Source organism: Rhinopithecus roxellana, chromosome 17 (assembly GCF_007565055.1).
Source record: "Rhinopithecus roxellana isolate Shanxi Qingling chromosome 17, ASM756505v1, whole genome shotgun sequence".
In the NCBI taxonomy this organism is placed as follows: domain Eukaryota; kingdom Metazoa; phylum Chordata; class Mammalia; order Primates; family Cercopithecidae; genus Rhinopithecus; species Rhinopithecus roxellana.
In genome coordinates, this window is record NC_044565.1 from 93,332,503 (window position 1) to 93,350,948 (window position 18,446).

General features: G+C 36.8%; 1 protein-coding gene across 8 annotated transcripts in view; it reads right to left on the minus strand.

Moving 5' to 3' along the window:
• CTNNA2 (catenin alpha 2) overlaps positions 1-18,446 on the minus strand; it is a 1,154,891-nt gene that overhangs the window by 49,593 nt on the left and 1,086,852 nt on the right. For all 8 annotated transcript variants that reach the window (XM_030921682.1, XM_030921679.1, XM_030921677.1 and 5 more), the window contains 2 exons: positions 17,448-17,561; positions 9,807-9,988 (listed from right to left, as the gene is read on the minus strand). In XM_030921682.1, the coding sequence (XP_030777542.1) occupies positions 9,807-9,988; positions 17,448-17,561 (296 nt within the window). The remainder of the gene's footprint in view (positions 1-9,806; positions 9,989-17,447; positions 17,562-18,446) is intronic.

Below are 18,446 nucleotides of genomic sequence, written 5' to 3' on the forward strand. Positions count from 1 at the left end.
TACTCATTTCCTTTTGCTTACATAACAGATGGTGTGGCTGCCCTTACTGGTAGTTGAGGAATAACTGTGGAGTAATAACTAGTATCTTTAAAAGAGAAGACCTTGAATTTGGCTTATGTAGCAAGGGTAGCATTTTCTTTTAATGCTATCATTGAATAGGTTTCAAGTGAATTCTAAAGCTCCTTCAGACATTCGAGTGTCTATAGCAATGTTAACAGAATTTCTGTAATGATGGGCATTCTATAACTCTGCACTATCCAATATGGAGTCATTAGCTACATGTAATTACAGGACACTTAAAAGATGGCTAGTGTGACTGAGGAACTAGATTTATTTAATTCTGTCTTCTATTTTTAACTTTTTATTTTGAAATAGTATAGATATTGAGGAAATTCAAAGATATGTATAGAAATGTCCTATTCATTCTTCTCCCAGCCTTTCTCAATGTTAATATCTTGTATAACTGCAGTACAATAGCAAACCAGGAAACTGATACTGGTAAAATTCATAGGGAATATTCATCTTTCACTATTTTTTATGCACTTGTGTAAGTATAGCTTCAAGTGACTACTACAATTGAGACACAAAACTGTACTATTACCACAAGTTTCTTTCATACTCTTTATACCATTTAGCCCATTCTTAACACATTCCTAAATCATGAATCTCTTCTCCACCTTTAAAATTTTATGCCAGGAATGCCATCTAAATGGAATCATACAGTATGCAATATTTGAGATAACTGTTTTTCACTCAGCATAATTATCTTAAGGTTTATCCAAATCATTGCATGCATTTTTATTGCTGAGTAGTAGTCTATGGCATAGACATCACAGTTTGCTTAACCATTTGCCCAATGAAGGACATTTGGGTAGTTTCCAGTTTGGGACTATTACAAATAAACCTGATGTAAATGTTTATGTATAGGATTTGGGGTAAATACAAGTTTTTATGTCTCTGGATAAATGTCTGAGAGCAAAATATCTGGGTCCTATAGTAAATCCCTTTTTAGTTTTTTGAGTTTTTTTAAGTTCCAGGATATGTGTGCAGAATATAGTTACATAGGTTTACATGTGGCATGGTAGTCTGCAGCACCTATCAACCTGTCATCTAGGTTTTAAAACCTGCATGTGTTAGCTATTGTCCTAATGCTCTTCCTTCCCTTGCTCCCCAACCCTGACAGGCCCCAGTGTGTGTTGTTCCCCTCCCTGTGTCCATGTGTTTTCACTTTTCAACTCCTAACTATGAGTGAGAACATGTAGTGTTTTCTTGTTCCTGTGTTAGTTTGCTGAGAATGATGGCTTCCAGCTTCATCCATGTCCCTGCAATTAACATGACCTCATTCTTCTTTATGGCTGGATAGTATTCCATCGTGTTTATGTGCCAGATTTTCTTTAACCAGTCTATCACTGATGGGCATTTGAGATGGTTCCAAGTCTATGCTATTGTAAATAGTGCTGCAATAAACATACATATGCATGTGTCTTTGTAGTAGAATGATTTATAATCCTTTGGGTATATGTCCAGTAATGGTATTATTTCTGGTTCTAGAGCCTTGAGTAATCACCACACTGTCTTCCACAATGGTTCAACTAATTTACACTCCCACCAACAGTGTAAAAACACTCCTATTTCACCACAGCCTTGCCAGCATCTATTGTTTCCTGACTTTTTAATGATCTCTATTCTGACTGGCATGAGATGGTATCTCATTGTGGTTTTGAATTGCATTTCTCTAATGATCAGTGATGATGAGCTTTTTTTATATGTTTTTTGGCCACATAAATGTCTTCTTTTGACCAAGTGTCTGTTCATATCCTTTGTCCACTTTTTGATGGAGCTTTTCTTCTTGTAAATGTGTTTTAGGTTTCTCGTAGATTCTGGATATTAGACCCTTGTCAGATGGGTAGTTTACAAAAAATTTCTCCCATTCTGTAGGTGGCCTGTTCACTCTGATGCTAGTTTCTTTTGCTGTGCAGAAGCTCTTTAGATTAACTAGATCCCATTTTTCAACTCTGGTTTTTGTTACAATTGCTTTTGGTGTTTCAATCATGAAGTCTTTGCCCACAACCTATTGTCCTGAATGGTTGTACCCACGTTTTCTTCTAGGGTTTTTGTTTGTTTTTGGTTTTGGGTTTTACATTTAAGTCTTTAATCCATCTTAATTTTTGTATAAGGTGTAAGGAAGGGGTCCAGTTTCAGTTTTCTGCATATGTTTAGCCAGTTTTCCTAGCACCCATTTATTAAATAGGGAATCATTTCCCCGTTGCTTGTTTTTGTCTGGGTTGTCAAAGATCAGATGGTTGTAGAGGCCAATATCCCTGATGAACATTGATACAAAAATCCTCAAGTAAATACTGGCAAACCAAATCCAGCAGCACATCAAAAAGCTTATCCACCATGGTCAAGTCGACTTCATCCTTGGGATTCAAGGTTGGTTCAACATAGGCAAATCAATAAATGTAATTCATCACATAAACAGAACCAATGACAAAAACCATGATTATCTTAATAGAAGCAGAAAAGGCCTTTGATAAAATTCAGCATCACTTCATGTTGAAAACTCTCAATGAACTAGGCATTGATGGAACATACCTCAAAATAATAAGAGCTATTTATGACAAACCCATACCCAATATCAAACTGAATGGGCAAAAGCTGGAAGTATTCCCCTTGAAAACGGGCGCAAGACAAGGATGCCCTCTCTCATCACTCCTATTCAACATAGTATTGGAAGTTCTGGCCAGGGCAGTCAGGCAACAGAAAGAAATAAAGTTTATTTAAATAGAAAGAGAAGAAGTCAAATTGTCTCTGTTTGCAGACGACATGATCGTTTACTTAGAAAAACCCTTGTCGGCCTGGCACAGTATCTCAGGCCTGTAATCCCAGCAGTTTGGGAGGCCGAGGTGGGCGGATCACGAGGTCAGGAGATAGAGACCATCCTGGCTAACATGGTGAAACCCCATCTCTACTAAAAATACAAAAAAAAAAATTAGCCAGGCGTGGTGGTGGGTGCCTGTAGTCCCAGCTACTTGGGAGACTGAGGCAGGAGAATGACGTGAACCCGGGAGGTGGAGCTTGCAGTGAGCCGAGATAGCAACACTGCACTCCAGCTTGGGAGATAGAGCGAGACTCCGTCTCAAAAAAAACACAACCCTTGTCTCTGCCCAAAAAAACTCCTTAAGCTGATAAGCAGCTTCAGCTAAGTCTCAGGATACAAAATCAATGTGCAAAAATCACAGGCATTGCCTATACACCAACAATAGACAAGCAGAGAGCCAAATCATGAATGAACTTCCATTCACAATTGCTACAAAGAGAATAAAATACCTAGGAATACAACTTACAAGTGATGTGAAGAACTCTTCTGGGAGAACTACAAAGCACTGCTTAAGGAAATAAGACAGGACGCAAACAAATCGAAAAACATTCCATGCTCATGGATAGGAAGAATCAATATCGTGACAATGGCCACACTGTCCAAAGTAATTTATAGATTCAGTACTATTCCCATCAAGCTACCATTGACTTTTTTTGCAGAATTAGAAAAAACTACTTTACATTTCATATGTAACAACAACAAAAAAAGCCTGTATAGCCAAGACAATCCTAAGCAAAAAGAACAAAGCTGGAGGCATCATGCTACCTGACTTCAAACTATACTACAAAGCTACAGTAACCAAAACAGCATGGTACTGGTACCAAAACATACATATACACCATAGAACATAACAGAGACCTCAGAAATAACACCACACACGTTTTTAGCTTTAAAAGAAACTGTCAAACAATGTTTCAGTTTTATTTCATCTTAATGAAAATTTTAAAACCCACAGCTTACTTTATGTATACTCAGTGGTGAGTAACACAAGCTTTACCTCTAAGACTAGGATCAAAGCAAGGATGCCTGCTCTTGCCACTCCTATTTAACATAGTACTGGGAGTCCCAGCCAGTGCAATCAGGCAAGTTACAGAACTAAAAGGCATTCAAATTGGAAAGGAAGAAGCAACATTATCTCCGTTAACAGGTGACATGATCTTACATGTAGAAAATGTTTAAGATTCTTTAAAAAAATCCTGGTAAAACTAATAACTGAATTCAGGCAAGTTGCAGGATACAAAATGTTTCTAGACACTAGTAACAAAAAAATCCTAAAAGAAAATGAAGAAAATAACTCCATTTAAAATAGTATCAAAAAAATTTAAATGTTTAGGAATAAGCTTAACCAAGGAGTCAGAAGACTTGCATGCTGAAAACTACAAAATATTGTTGAAATTACAAAAATAAATGGAAAGTCATTCGATGAATGTGGATTGGAAGACTTAAGATGTCAATACTACTGAAAGAGATCTACAGATCCACTGTAATCTCTATCAAAACCCAAAGGCATTTTTGGCCAAAATTAAAAAATCAATCCTAAAATTCACATGGAATCTCAAGGCAACACAAATAGCCAAAGCAATCTTGAAAAGAACAAAAATTGTGGGCCTCACACTTTGATTTTAAAACTTACAATAATCAAAATAGTGTCATACTGGCATAAAGACAGACATGGAGACCAATGGAATAGAGTGGAGTTCAAAAATAGACCCTTACACATATAAAGTCAAATGATTTTCCACAAAGGTATTGAGATTTTTGCTAAGATTTAGGTCTTGGAAAAGGGCAGTGTTTTCAATAAATGGTGCTGGGAAAACTGGATTATCCACATGCAAAAGAAGCAGCAGTACTCATGTTATACCTCATTTAAAAATTAACTGAAAATAGATGAAAGACCTAAACATAAGAACTAAAGTATAAAACTCGAAGAAAACACAGGAGAAAACTTCATGACATTGGATTTGGTAATTTCTTGGATATGACACTAAAAGTATAAGCAATAATACAAAAAAATAGATGTTGAACTTCAAGATTAAAAACTTTTGTCTGTCAAAGAACACTATCAACAAATAGTGAAAATGAAGCCAATAAAATAAGAAAATAGTAATTCTTTATCAGGAATTTGTAATTCTTGATAAGAAATTAATATCCAGAATATACCAAGGACTCCTACAACTCAACAACAAAAAAGCAAACAACCCAACTGAAAAATGGGCAAAAGACTTGGACAGACATTATTCCAAAGGAGATATACAATGCCAATAAGCATAGGAAAGATGTTCAACATAATTAATCATTAGGGAAATACAAATTAAAACCACCATGAGATACCACTTCACATCCTTTAGGATGGCTACTATCAAGAAAAACAGAAAACAAGCTTTGGCAAGGATGTGGAGAAATTTGACCATTGTGGAAAACTTGGAACACTTGTGTATTGCTGGTGGGAATGTAAAATGGTGCAGCCACTGTGAAAAATAATATTGTGATCCCTCAAACATTTAAAAGAATTACTATATGATCCTGCAATTCCACTTCTGGGTATACACTTAAAAGAAATGAAAGCAGGAACTTGTATACTTATACACTCATGTACAGTGCAGCATTATTCATAATAGCCAAAAGGTGGAAGCAACTGAAGTGCCTATTAAGAGATGAATGGATAAAGAAAATGTGGGTGGTATATGCGTTCAATGGAACATTATTAAACCTTTAAAAGGAAAAGCATTTGAGTATATGCTACAATATATGCATGAACTTTGAAGACATTGTGCTAAATGAAATAAGCCCGTCACAAAAGAACAAATATTGTATGACTCAACTTATCTGAAATACCTATATTAGTCAAAGTCATAGAAACGGAAGGCAGATGGGGAGTTTACATTCCATAGGTACAGAGTATCTGTTGAGGAAGATGAACACGTTCTGGAGATGGAGGGTGGTAATGGTTGCACAAAGATGTAAATGTACTGAATGCCATAGAAATGTACACTTACAAAGGATTGAGATGGTAAACTCCATGATATATACCATAATAGAAAAACAATTTAAGTAGTCATATACAGCTAGTGGCTACTATATTGGACAGCACAAGTCAAAATGAGCTACAGTCATTTAGATAATGTGAAGTGGGCACTGAAACAAGAAACAAATAGCTAACGGCAAAAAAAAAAAAAAAAAAAAAAAAGGAAAAAAGAAAAAAGAAAAAAAAATCACATCCATGAAAGCATCAGAAGTTTGAGTCTTCCTATCCATGGAAGACAATATCGACAAGAAGACTGGCCACATTGGTTTATCTCCCCATTTTAAAATTGCGACCCGCAGCCCTTGTGTTTTTCTACCTTAGAGCAGATTTTGTATTTTGTGGGTTTTAAAAGATGCTATGGGTAATCTCATGTTCTGAATGCAGGAGCAATCATATTGTCCCATCTGGAGTATGTTTTTAGTTTCCTTGGAAAGAGCATCAAGCCATATAATTAACTCTACTTATATGGATTCTTGAAACAGTCTCTCTTTTGGACATAGGTAATTCTGATGCAAAGGTCAATATTGGAGTCTTTCCTGTGAAGTGGTCACTCCAAAAAAGAAAGTCAAGGAAAAGTATTACCGCATCACTGCCGTCACATCACCATTTATGAACTAATTCACATTTATTTTGTGAGAAGGTAATAAGTACTAATGTGAAAAATCTATGCCTCAGTATATTCTGAGTTAATATACTTAGTATTCAAAATTCAAATTCTGAGTCAATCCAAGTTATTTTTTATGCCTTCTCAATACCTCTAACATGTTAATACCAAATATGACTCTCCAATAATGAGATACAACACATAAAAAGGGTATTTGCAAATGTATTGAACCATAAAAGTCACTTTTCAGAGACTTCTAAATATGCCTGGGAAATTTCACTAATCAGTTGAGGCAGTATGAAGACAGCACAGTAGAACAGTTGAGTGAATCTGGGGAATTTCAAGAACTCAGGTAGAACTACAGAATCACAAGTTGAACTGTTCCAGGTACTTCCTGGAATAGGTTGTAAGGTCAGGCGTTAAACATGTATGAAATTAGGACAGAAGCCTAAAGGTCAAGAAAGGTAGACCTTGAAGAGCAAACACAAGGATTTTTATTCTGTGAAAAAAGGAGCTAATGAAAGTTTTGGTGCAAAGGAAGCTGGATGACTGCCCTTCACTGGACGGATGTGGCCTGGATGAGTGGAGAATCTGAACCGAAAGACCAGCTGAGGTACTACTGAGCATGTGAACTAAGCCAGGAAATCAAGTTTGGGAAACATAGAATGATTATATGATTTCTGAGTCTAGTGCTCAGTATTTGACAGTCAGTCTCAAAACTGTTGAAGATTTGAACTTAAGTTTGATTCTAAAAATAGCTTTGTTCTTTGCTGTACAATTAAACTTGAGCTGTTGCTATCTGCACACCTTTTGTTATTGGGAAACAAGACTAGCAACATTCTATTTCTTTCTGAAAAGTGACATGAAAAGCATGAATTTCACTCCATGCAGGATGGTGCTTCTGCCATTGTTGATGAGATGGAAGTCAAGAACTGAGTGGGAAAAAGACATGAGGCATAATCAGTTTTATCTTCCATGAAGAAGTTATTACACATATAATGAGGCAGAACCCTTCCAATTTTAATAATAATGGAGTGGATATCATTGAGATTACTGAATCAAATTAATGAATTAGCTAGTGATAAGAAGAAAACAACAAGATAATAAATGCCAGGGTATTGTGTACCCACATGCCCTTTACACATCTACATTAAGGAAAGTAGCCAAGTTTCAATTCCTAAGCAGTTATATCCATTTCTTTAAATAAGAGAAAATGGTACTTAAGAATGTTTAGAGTTACGGACCTAAAATTATTCCTCCTTGAAGTGGAATATGCAAGTGGAAGGGCAATAATAACAACGTATAAGGTCAGATATAGTGAACTTAGGTGAGAGGCCACAAAGAAAGGCACTATTCAGCTGTCTGTAAAAAAAACAGGCTGTGCAGATGGAGGCAGCAATGAAGCCTCAACTTCCTATGTTGCATTTCAAACACACAGTCTACTCTGGTTCCCTAGTCATTAATTACTATATTCCTCCCTTTGCCCTAACAAAAAGAGCACAAAACTACTCATCATGCAGTGGGAAACATTGTAACTAGTAGCTCCCTAGACATTTCATTATTCAAATCAGCATAAAATGATACAAAATTCCTAGGAAATTGAAGACACCTTCTTTTCACTTTTAAAACTACACTTTGACTAACCGACAATGTGCCTTATTTAACACCATGTAACAAGACCCCTCAAATATATCTTTTATAACTGTGCCTTGACCACAGTTATATAATCTAGAGAATTATAAAATGTGCTCCTGATCAAAACTAGTAACATGACCAGATTCATTATTCACTTTAATGAGATTATTTGTTCAAGTGATGCTATTAATGGATTGGATAATCATCAGATAAAGTACTAATAAAATGTTGAAAGCAAGCAAATTAAGTTATCATAGGCCTTGAGAAACAACGACTGAGGCTGCCATAATAGTTTGATTTGTAGGAAGTTTCAGACTGAAATAATGGCTCGGACTTTTTTCCTGCTGTTACGTTTTGTGAAATAAATGTGTGAAGTCTACAAAGACTAACCAAATGTACAAATTTGAACTTCTCATGAATACAATGACATTTAAAAGTCTCGAAGGGCTCCTTCATAACAGTAAAGTCATTCCACTGAAGTAAAAAACAATTTTAAAATATTTGGAAAAAGGGCCAAGCTATGTCATTAGTACATATTGGCCAGAGGCAAAGGGGGCGACACTGAGATATTCCATATTAAATTATAACTTTTAATCAATTCTAGCCTTTTCTTAGTAGAAGCATTCAATAACCATTAAGAAAAGTTGTCACCCATCAGATGATGTCTTGACATTCCCATATATCTTATATTATTTCAATAACAAGTATCATGTTAAATCATTAATACATCTTCGCGTATATGTGTGTTTTCCAGAAAAAAAACCTACGGTAAAACGCTAGTTTATATTTGTATGGCAGCATAATTTATACTTGCATTATCTCTTTGGATTTTAAAACTCTCTTCTGAAGTTGATAAGACAAGTGTTATTTCACTATTTCGCAAACAGACAGTAAGAGACCTCCCCTCAAATCACCTGATATTCTGATTCAAAATTCAGGGAGGTTCCTATTGAGTTTTGCTCTCCCTTGGTTTGCCCTTTGTGTTGAAAGGGCAGATATATCACCTTCTTTTAAAGAAGAGACCAAAATGCAATGATAGAAAGAGCACTAAACCCTTGTTGAAGAAAAGTCTCCTGACAAAATTCTGACTGGTCACTTGATTTGTCAAAGGTACTAGCTCAGAGTTAAAGGAAATAAATCTTACACAACTTTAATTTCTCTGTGAAAACAACGGAATCTTAGATTGTTGTACCTCATTCTTAATATGTAAGAATAAAATGTGAGCTTAAATTAATGCTAGATCACAAGCTAGTATTACAACATACATGTTTACATGTGCACACACAAACACAGGTACATATTTTTCCAAAGGGATATTAACTAATCATTCACTTTATCTTCAGAATAATATTTAAGCATATTGCAAAATAGCACAGACCAAAGATGAGTCACCCATCCCCAGGGGTTTGATTTTATGACTGCCTTAGGGTAGATAATTACAACAATAATTACAACATTCAATCTATTTCCTTGACCAAAAAGACCTACCTATCTGCCAGGAATTAAGTCTAGATCATTTTGACTTATACATGTAAATTTATAATATCACCACCTTGCCTTGGTATATTTTAATTTTTCAGCAGGCTCTCACATGCTAATACACACTGCTACACTTCTGGGTTTAATGAAAAAATCTTCAGCTCCCTGGCTCTGGGCCTCACCTTGTGAAGTCTGTCATTTCCATCATGATCATGCACATCTGCTTGGCCAGTACAATGATATCATTGCCGCTGTCGTCCCATTTGGCCACTTCTGCATCCAGCTTGCTTTTCTCTTGATGGAATATCTCCACCTGCTCAGCTATTTTTGCCTTCTCCTCCTGCGGTAGTTGCGCCATGATGGCCTGCGTGGGTTACAGAAAAAGCGTGAGTGACGGTGACAAAGGAAGTACAGACCGTATGTTGACTCTGCCTTCTGCGGATGGCAGAGCCAGACCCTGCAAAGGTTTATGAGCTACCCTGCCATTTCGGAAAGCACGTCTTTCTCCATTCCAGGGAGGCCACCAGCACAGGCTGATAAGCTCCCCAAAGTCCCCGTCCCACTCCCATATATGAAAAATACAGAGATATCCAAAGCTACGTGCGCACTGGCAATAACAGAACTTCTCTGCCGCTTTGATGGCATATGTTTGTTCAAAAGAAGCTATTCTTGACAATTTTTATATTTGGTCTCAGGAAACTTTTACCAGATGAAAGAATGCACCTCTTTCAACACTGAAATCTGTTCAGAGAAGGGAAAAAAGAAAAACGGCCTTCTGTCACTGGAAAGGAGAGGAATTTTAAACACTATCTGAGCATCCAAGTGGGGGAGGATGGGGCTACTTTGAGTGTAAATGAAGGTGTCTACACAGAGATGCCAAACAAAAATCCCCTGCCCAGGGCATGCCAGGGATGGCACGCCTACTCCCAGCCCTCCCCCACTCCTTTAGGGTGGTAGCATGCCTGTGGCTCCTCGTTAAAGCCTTTGAGTACGTAGGCAGAAAAGTTATAATGGGATAAAGTATAAAATTAGGAAGCGTGGGTTCATTTTCAATAACTGCTAGGTAAGAAAATGTAGAAAAGGGAAAACTGCAGTCTTCTCCTTATTCATGGATTCCTTCATTTGCCAATTTGCCTACTCTCTAAAATATATTTGTAACCCCAAAATCAAGGCTTGTAGCATTTTCGTGGTCATTTGCAAATGTGGGCAGAGCAGCAAAAAATTTGAGTTGCTGGACATGCATATTCCCAGATGAGGTTGAAAAGGCAATGCTCTGACTTCCCTTTTCAGCTCTCATACTGTAAACAAGTGTACTTTTTACAGTCTATTTACTGCTATATTTTTCGTATCTTTGTGCTTTTTTTTTTTTTTTTTTTTTTTAGTAACTTTGCTGTTTAAAACGGCTCCAAGCATGGTGCTGAAGTGCATCTAGTGTCCCTGAGCATGAGAAGGCTAGCATGTGCCTTATGGAGAAAATACATGTGTTAGCTAAGTTTCAATCAGGCATGAGTTACAGAGCTATTGGCTGTGAGTTCAATGTTAATGAATCAAAAATATAAAGTGTCTAAACAGAAACACCCATTAAACATAGTTATGTATTGATCAGCTAAAGAAAATGTCTTGACTGGCAGCTCTGAGGAACCTAATGCTGTATTTCCCCTAGGAGCAATGGTTAAATATTTGCTAATTAAATGTTCGTGATGACTTCATAGAACATAACTATCAGGAGTAATGAGAATCAACTATGTTTGTTAAACACCATTTAGGTAGCATGCCCTGAATGAAATGTTTGACATCACCTTATCACATCCTCCCAAAACCGTATGCAACCTGCGTCACAGACAGGGGAATGTGAACAGGTGCTTCCATTTCCCCGCTTCTGGGATACACATATTTTCCAGCAGACAGACCAAGAGAGCACAGTTTGGGGGACTGCAGTTTCTGCAATGAACAAGTAAAATAACACAAGAAAAATGCTTCCTAAATTGTAAATCTTCTCCCGGTGTGAGTGAATAAATTTGGAAGGACTAATAACTAGTATCGGGCAATGTGAGCTCAGATAAACTGGGTTCAACCAGGGCTCTGTAGCTGACATGGGTTAAGACTTCACTGTTATATGGATCTATCATTGATCTCTTCATATAGAATATGGGTACAGTAAATAATTACCTCAAAAGGTGATGGTGGGCAGCAAATTAAATGTGTTTTTTCAAAAAAATGAAAGTAAGCATGTATAGAATTATCATTAACATTATATTATAATTTCCACCATTAGTTTGCCTTTCCAACTACTGCTCTGGCTCATTTCTTAGTTGCCATAGGGAAAGGGATGGGCTTGGGGTCTATGCAACTGTCTACCAATAGAAGATGGTTATGATTCCTTATGTATATCAACAAATACTGGGTACTGTGCTGAGACTTATGTATGTCAAATAACAATCTACTTAATTATTCTAATACTATTACTATCCCCATTTTAATAATATGTAGGCCCAGAGAAATTCATAAAATTCCTAATATCACACAATAGGCTGTAGGAACAGGATTCAAACCCATTGAACTAAGATCATTCTTAACCATTGTACACAACTGGATCATCAGTTGTGCGGGGCCATGCAGCTTACCCACTGTCCAGGGTTCCTCAACCAAGTGGGGCAAGGGTCACTGAAATCACTGCACTGCTCACCAGGCTGTGCATCCTGGTGGATGCCACAGACATGAGTTGCATATGGTGTCTGATTTGCCTAACAGTATCCTTCCCAGATGCTTCTTACTAATAGCCACATCTACTAACTTCCATGGATGCATGTATGTGGCTTTAAATAGCATGTGTACATATTTTTGGATATGCATGTGTATGTGTAAATTTTAATCCATATTTTAAAATCCAGACTTGCATGAATACTATTGTTAAGATATTTAAAATACTGTATCTTAAAAGATACTGTTAAAATAGCTTTAAAAACTGTATTTAAAAAGGTACTTGATATACGTGAGTTTATTATAACTTCACATTTGCAATGTTGTGTTCATAGCAAGACAGCTATTCCACTATATTTGAGATATGTCTGATTTACAGAAATTAAATATGCACCTTTTTCCTTACCTATCCCTTTCTGATGACCTATTGCTGTTTTTGGTTTATTGTCCTCCTCATACAAAAGAGCAAATCACACTTTACTTAGACCTCACCTCACAGATCCTAAACCAGCATCATTTAAAGCATTCGCTAGGTGCTTCTTTGTAAAAGAATTCGTAAAACTATCAGCAGACTCCCAGAGTCAATGTTCAATCCCCAGATGAAAAGCAATGCACATTTCATTGTCCCAACACAAGGTTAATTTGTGCACTGAAAGGTGTATACTTCTCTGTCAACTATAGCACTTGGGTCTCCATTATACAATTTAGCACTTGAATATTAACTGCTTTGCTTTGCTCTCTAATTAATTCCTATGAATGCCCTACTGCTAACTTCTTTATATGCTTCCCTAGGGTTTAGGCTGCCATATCCTGCCCATAGTAGAAGCTTAATAAACATCTTTTGACTGAGTGCTTAAACATTTTTCCAATCACTGCATTAACATAATTCAAGAGAAGTTGCCAGAACTGACACACACATTCTAAGGACACAATTCTGAAGAAAAACTGTCCCCTCCAATGCAAGTTTGCAAAGGAAGATATGATTTTGACTCTAGAGATGCTTGACCTGCATAATACACTTAATGGTGTGTGACTTGGGTGAAAGCATCCTTCCATTTGCCTCTGCTTATGTAGCTGTCAATGAGCTGAAGTCTCTTCCTAAATATTCTTAAAATGCTCTTGCTTTTAAAAATTCATAATTGACCTTTTCTGAAACTGGAATTTAAAAAAAGGTTATCTATGAACAGTAGATCACAAACTGTGAAATGTGCAAATTAATCAAATTAGAATTCAACACATGAGTTTTAATTAGGTCTTATCAATGTAACTCAGCAGTTTGAAATGTTAACACATTAAAGCCATTCTAGCTAGAAAAAAATAGAAGCCAGCTACATTGAAATCAAACTCAATATAAAATACCTAACATGCAATTGTTCATTCCCTCAAACTAAGGGAATATGAGAAAAATTATCTTCATAGCCAAGAGGAAAGGGGACATATCAGATTTTCTGTTTGTATGATATGATTACCCGGGACAGGTTAAGTTTCTGGTTTTCACAGCCAAGCACAGCTGTCCAAATTGTTGATCTGCCTGATGTGGGGTCCCAAATTAGTGGTATCAGAGAAATTAATCTAAAAGGATTCCTTCCCCCAACCCCAGAGTCCCTCCCAGCCTTTCCTCTGAACCACCAACCATTTTTTGGTGATTGTTATAAACCCTACCTATTAAAAGTGAAAATCACTGATAAAAGCAAGCAACCACTCAAATAGCACTGAATCCTTCCTTCAGTTTCAATCTCAAGGAGATTTTGATATAATTATCTTCTAATTTCCGGAGGAAAAAAATGATTTTTAAAGTCTTTGGGTCCCCAAATTGACAAGCGTTCATTTCTTAAGCATAGAACAAGAGGCTAACATTAAGTTTCAAGTACAGGAATGTTTATAAATAACAATTAAAGGGACTAAAACTCAATGTGCCTGTTTCTACTCACTTGACTTTAAAGCAGTATAATAAATATAAGTAGTTAAGAAGTAGGTCCTTTGATTCTTACCCGTCTCTAGCTGTGAAGTGAATTGGAAAATTGAGGTAATTGTCCCATTAACTCAAGTAAAAACTCTCATGGTTGCCTGAATTATCCAACTCTTTCAGGTGAAATTAGCCAGCCTTCTAATGAATGATTAGCTCAAGCCACAAGCATCATTACCATTACCACCAACTTAATTATTACATATTTATATGACAAATCCTGTGATACATTTTATCATAGAATTCTTCCTTTGACCTTATGAGGTAGCGTATGAGGAGATGAAGTGTGGAGAAGTTAAGAAAGTTGCCCCAAAGTCACACAGCTTCACTAAGTCCATATTTAAAATCAGGTCTGTGTGACTCCAAATAATATATTGTATCACCAAGGTCAAGTGCCCAGCAATTGTCACTAACCTATTTTAACTATGTCAACCTGTGGAGAAACAGTTTCTATTATGTCATGTCTAGGATGAAAGGGTACCACATCACCTCCATATTTTATCAGATCACCACCATCCATATTGATTCCCATTCATCTCCCCTCATCACTCCCGCCCCCTCTCTCCTCTCCCTCAGAATATTGTAGGCAAGCAGCAGACATGGGCATATAAAGGAAAGTTTTTAAACACTTTAATTCCAGAATTTGAGAGCAATGTTGGATGGGGTTACTAAAAGCTTATCTCCCACTTAAACCTTCTTATAATTAATCATTTTCAGAAAGGGAAACTTCTCTAAATGTGAACACAAAGTAATATCATTAACATGGGAGGACTTGGTGCAGGGAAGAGCAAATGCCTCTGTCAAAGACAAAGTTCGCCTCCTTCACAATTTGGAACAACTTAGCACACTTCGCTGGTCAAAAGTCTGACCATCTATCATTTCAGCAATTCAATGCACCCTCTTATTTCCAACTTAACAGCCATAATTCCTTGTCTCTGATTTGTCATCATATAATTACAGGCTAAAATAGGCTGACTCAGTAAGTAATGCTGTCTGCTGCAAGTTAATCATACAGACCACATGATGGACCTCAAAGACAAATGAGCAAGTGTTGAATTTATAGGAGTGCTCTGTTCTTACTATCTTGGACCCTGTTTCTAATTCATGCTGGAAAAAACTCTCAGAAAAGACTCTAGTGTGAAGAAATAATAGATGATAAAGACAGGAGTCTCTGAATTGTATTTCCGCCCATCATCATTGACTTGAAGTCTAATGTAAATAAGGCTAGAATTCTGTTCTCAGTGAAACAGAGGTATATTGGGACTCTATTCTTCCTTGTAAAAGTAGGACTGGTCATGACATTTTGACAAGATGGTGATTATAAAGCAAGATGAGTTGTACAACCTGTCTTTGTCTTTAAGAAAACTAGTCAGTGGATACTAGGCTGCATGTATACTGAGTTGCAGTTAGTCAGTCAAATTGACTGAATTGCTTCACGTTTGGATGAATTATTCAAAATTGCCCTTTGTCAGTGACAAAAATGCTGGTTTTACTTAATTCTGAAGATGAATTGACTATTTAATTAGCCTGATGTTTTGCCAACACAGAGTCAAAAGATTTTCAAGTTACTGACCTTTCCAATTTTCAACATTTTAGGGGGGATTAAATAGAATCTGCAAGAAAATTTTGAAATAGGGGGCTGAATGCCTACTTTTCTGCTGTCCCACCATCGTGTGATCAGAAAGGATTTCTCTTAGAAAGGATAATTATCACAGTCATCTTTATTGAGCATTTACTGTACATCTAATATTGTGCCCATTATTTTACAAATATTAAGGAATTAAATTTCATAAGAATCCTATCAGGTAACCCTGTTATTCACATTTTAGGGATGATAGGTCTGAAACTCAGAAAAATTAAGCATGGTAGCTTTGAGCATGGTTCTAATGCTGCTCTTTATAATTCAAAACCAAATCTGTCTGAAAACAAAGCCTTTGTCTTTAATATTATTTTACCTTCACATCCCTCCTATTAATGTTTGTTTATATCTTTTGGATCACTTGATTGTTGGGTGAGAATTTCAGGGCATAAAGCATATAAGAGAAATTGGGTTTTAGACACAAAGTCTTTCTTGACTAAACATCTCCTTCAAGTCCTCTTTATTTTAACCTCTGATTATTTTTCTTTCATAATTCTTAAGGCAGTGTGGGCTTTCTGGGGTTTCCCAATTTCTATTTTAAATTACCACCTCTTTCTCAACCTCCTGCTTTCTATTCATTATCTTTTATTTAAATAAAACTTATCACAGAAAATTAGAATATCTAATTCTCAGTTATACTATAATCGGATTGTTTTTACTCTTTGGAAACTGAGCTTTTAAGGGGAGGAAAATTTCATCCTCCTATGCAATCTCTAAAGATTTCATCTCTCACCACCAGCTTGATTATGTACAGCTACCCTCTGGGTGATACAGCTAATCAGATTGATCCAAATTTAGGATGCTCTTTGGACCAAATGCATTGGTGAACAGTATCATGGATTACTCAAACGTCAGGCAGAGCTGGTACTCTCTCTGTTGCTTCCTGATCCTTAAACTTGCATATTTCTAATTTGTCTCTAATTTATTTTTCTATCACATGGTAGACAGATCTAGGAATACCACCATGGGAGTAGACAGGCATCATGAGGAAACAAAACATTCTCTATCTAATGGCCTTGAACCCATTTCAAAAGATATGATCTTAGATATCATAGAACATAGGCCATTGTATGGAGCAGCAGCCCAGCTATTAACAAAGTAGTACCCTGATTCCCCATTTGTCATTGCCTCTTGTGTTGACAAGCTCGGAGACTTCAGAAAGAACAATGGTGACTGTGCCAATGCAAAATTTGCTGTATTACAGTGTCCCCTATCAGTTTATCATCCAGTTGTAATACCCAACCCCAACAAAATCAATTATACACATAAAAGCTTGCTGTGATGTGGTTGCTATGTTTCTAGTGATACCAAAAGAGGGGAGTTAAAGGAATCAGGAGCAGTGGTGGTGATTTTCACTGTGTAAAACGTGATTTGCTATAAACCACCTCAGATGACACCACAGATTTCTGACCCATGAATCTCTGGGGTACCACGTCTCTGGAGTTTAGAAATACCCTCAAACCATTTTAGTAAACACGGGCCGTGTGTGCCAAGCCAAAGTCTTACATGTCCACTCACCCGTGCGCTCTGCCCTGCAATGAGCTGGTCATCCTCAGTCTGAACACTTGTCCTACTACGCACATCGTAATCTTCCTGCTCAAAGTCAGAATCATCCTCTAGTTCTTCTGGGGTCTAAAGACAAAAAGAGAAAAATGAGCATATTTAAATTGATAACCTTCACCCCCATCCACACACTTCATTGCAAAGGCTAAATATCCCTCAGAAAGCAGAGCTCATAGCATCCTACATAGCATCCACACAGTTATGTGGGTGGGTATTAGCTGGAATGCAGTCAGAAAAATCAAGCTTCCCTAATTTACTTTAAAATATATATTTTATTATTTCCTCATACAGGTATAGTAAGTCTAACTTGAAGTGATATGCTAATTTTAAGAAAAATTATATTTGTGTATTATTTCTACCCATCCAAATCTATTGAAAGAAAAGAACCATCAACAACAAAATTTACACCTATACTTCTATAATGCCACTTTTGCTCTATAAACAAAAAAAGTTGATTATCTCCAGGCCAAAGGCTAGACCTGAGGGAATAACTGGTCACAAAGCCATAAGGTATAAAGGTTATAAGCATAGGCTCTAGAGTCAAGACTGCTTGAATATGAGCCCTGTGTGCTCATAAATAAACTATCTTACCTCTCTTAGTTTGACTTCTTCCTCTGTAAATTGAGGTTGATAACCGTAGCTACCTCTATGATTGCTGTGAAGATTAGGCAATGTGTTCTCTGTATAGTATCAGACACAGAGTAGGTATTTTTTAAATGTTTGCCATCATTATTACTTGGGGTTTGTTGTTTGTTTCGAGACAGGGTCTCACTGTGTAGCCCAGGCTGGAGTACAGCAGTGCGATCTTGGCTCACTATAACTTCCACCTCCCAGGTTCAAGTGATTCTTGTGCCTCAGCCACCCAAGTAGCTCGGATTACAGGTTTACACCATCATGCTTGGCTAATTTTTGTATTTTTAGTAGAGACAAGGTTTCACTGTGTTGGCCAGGCTG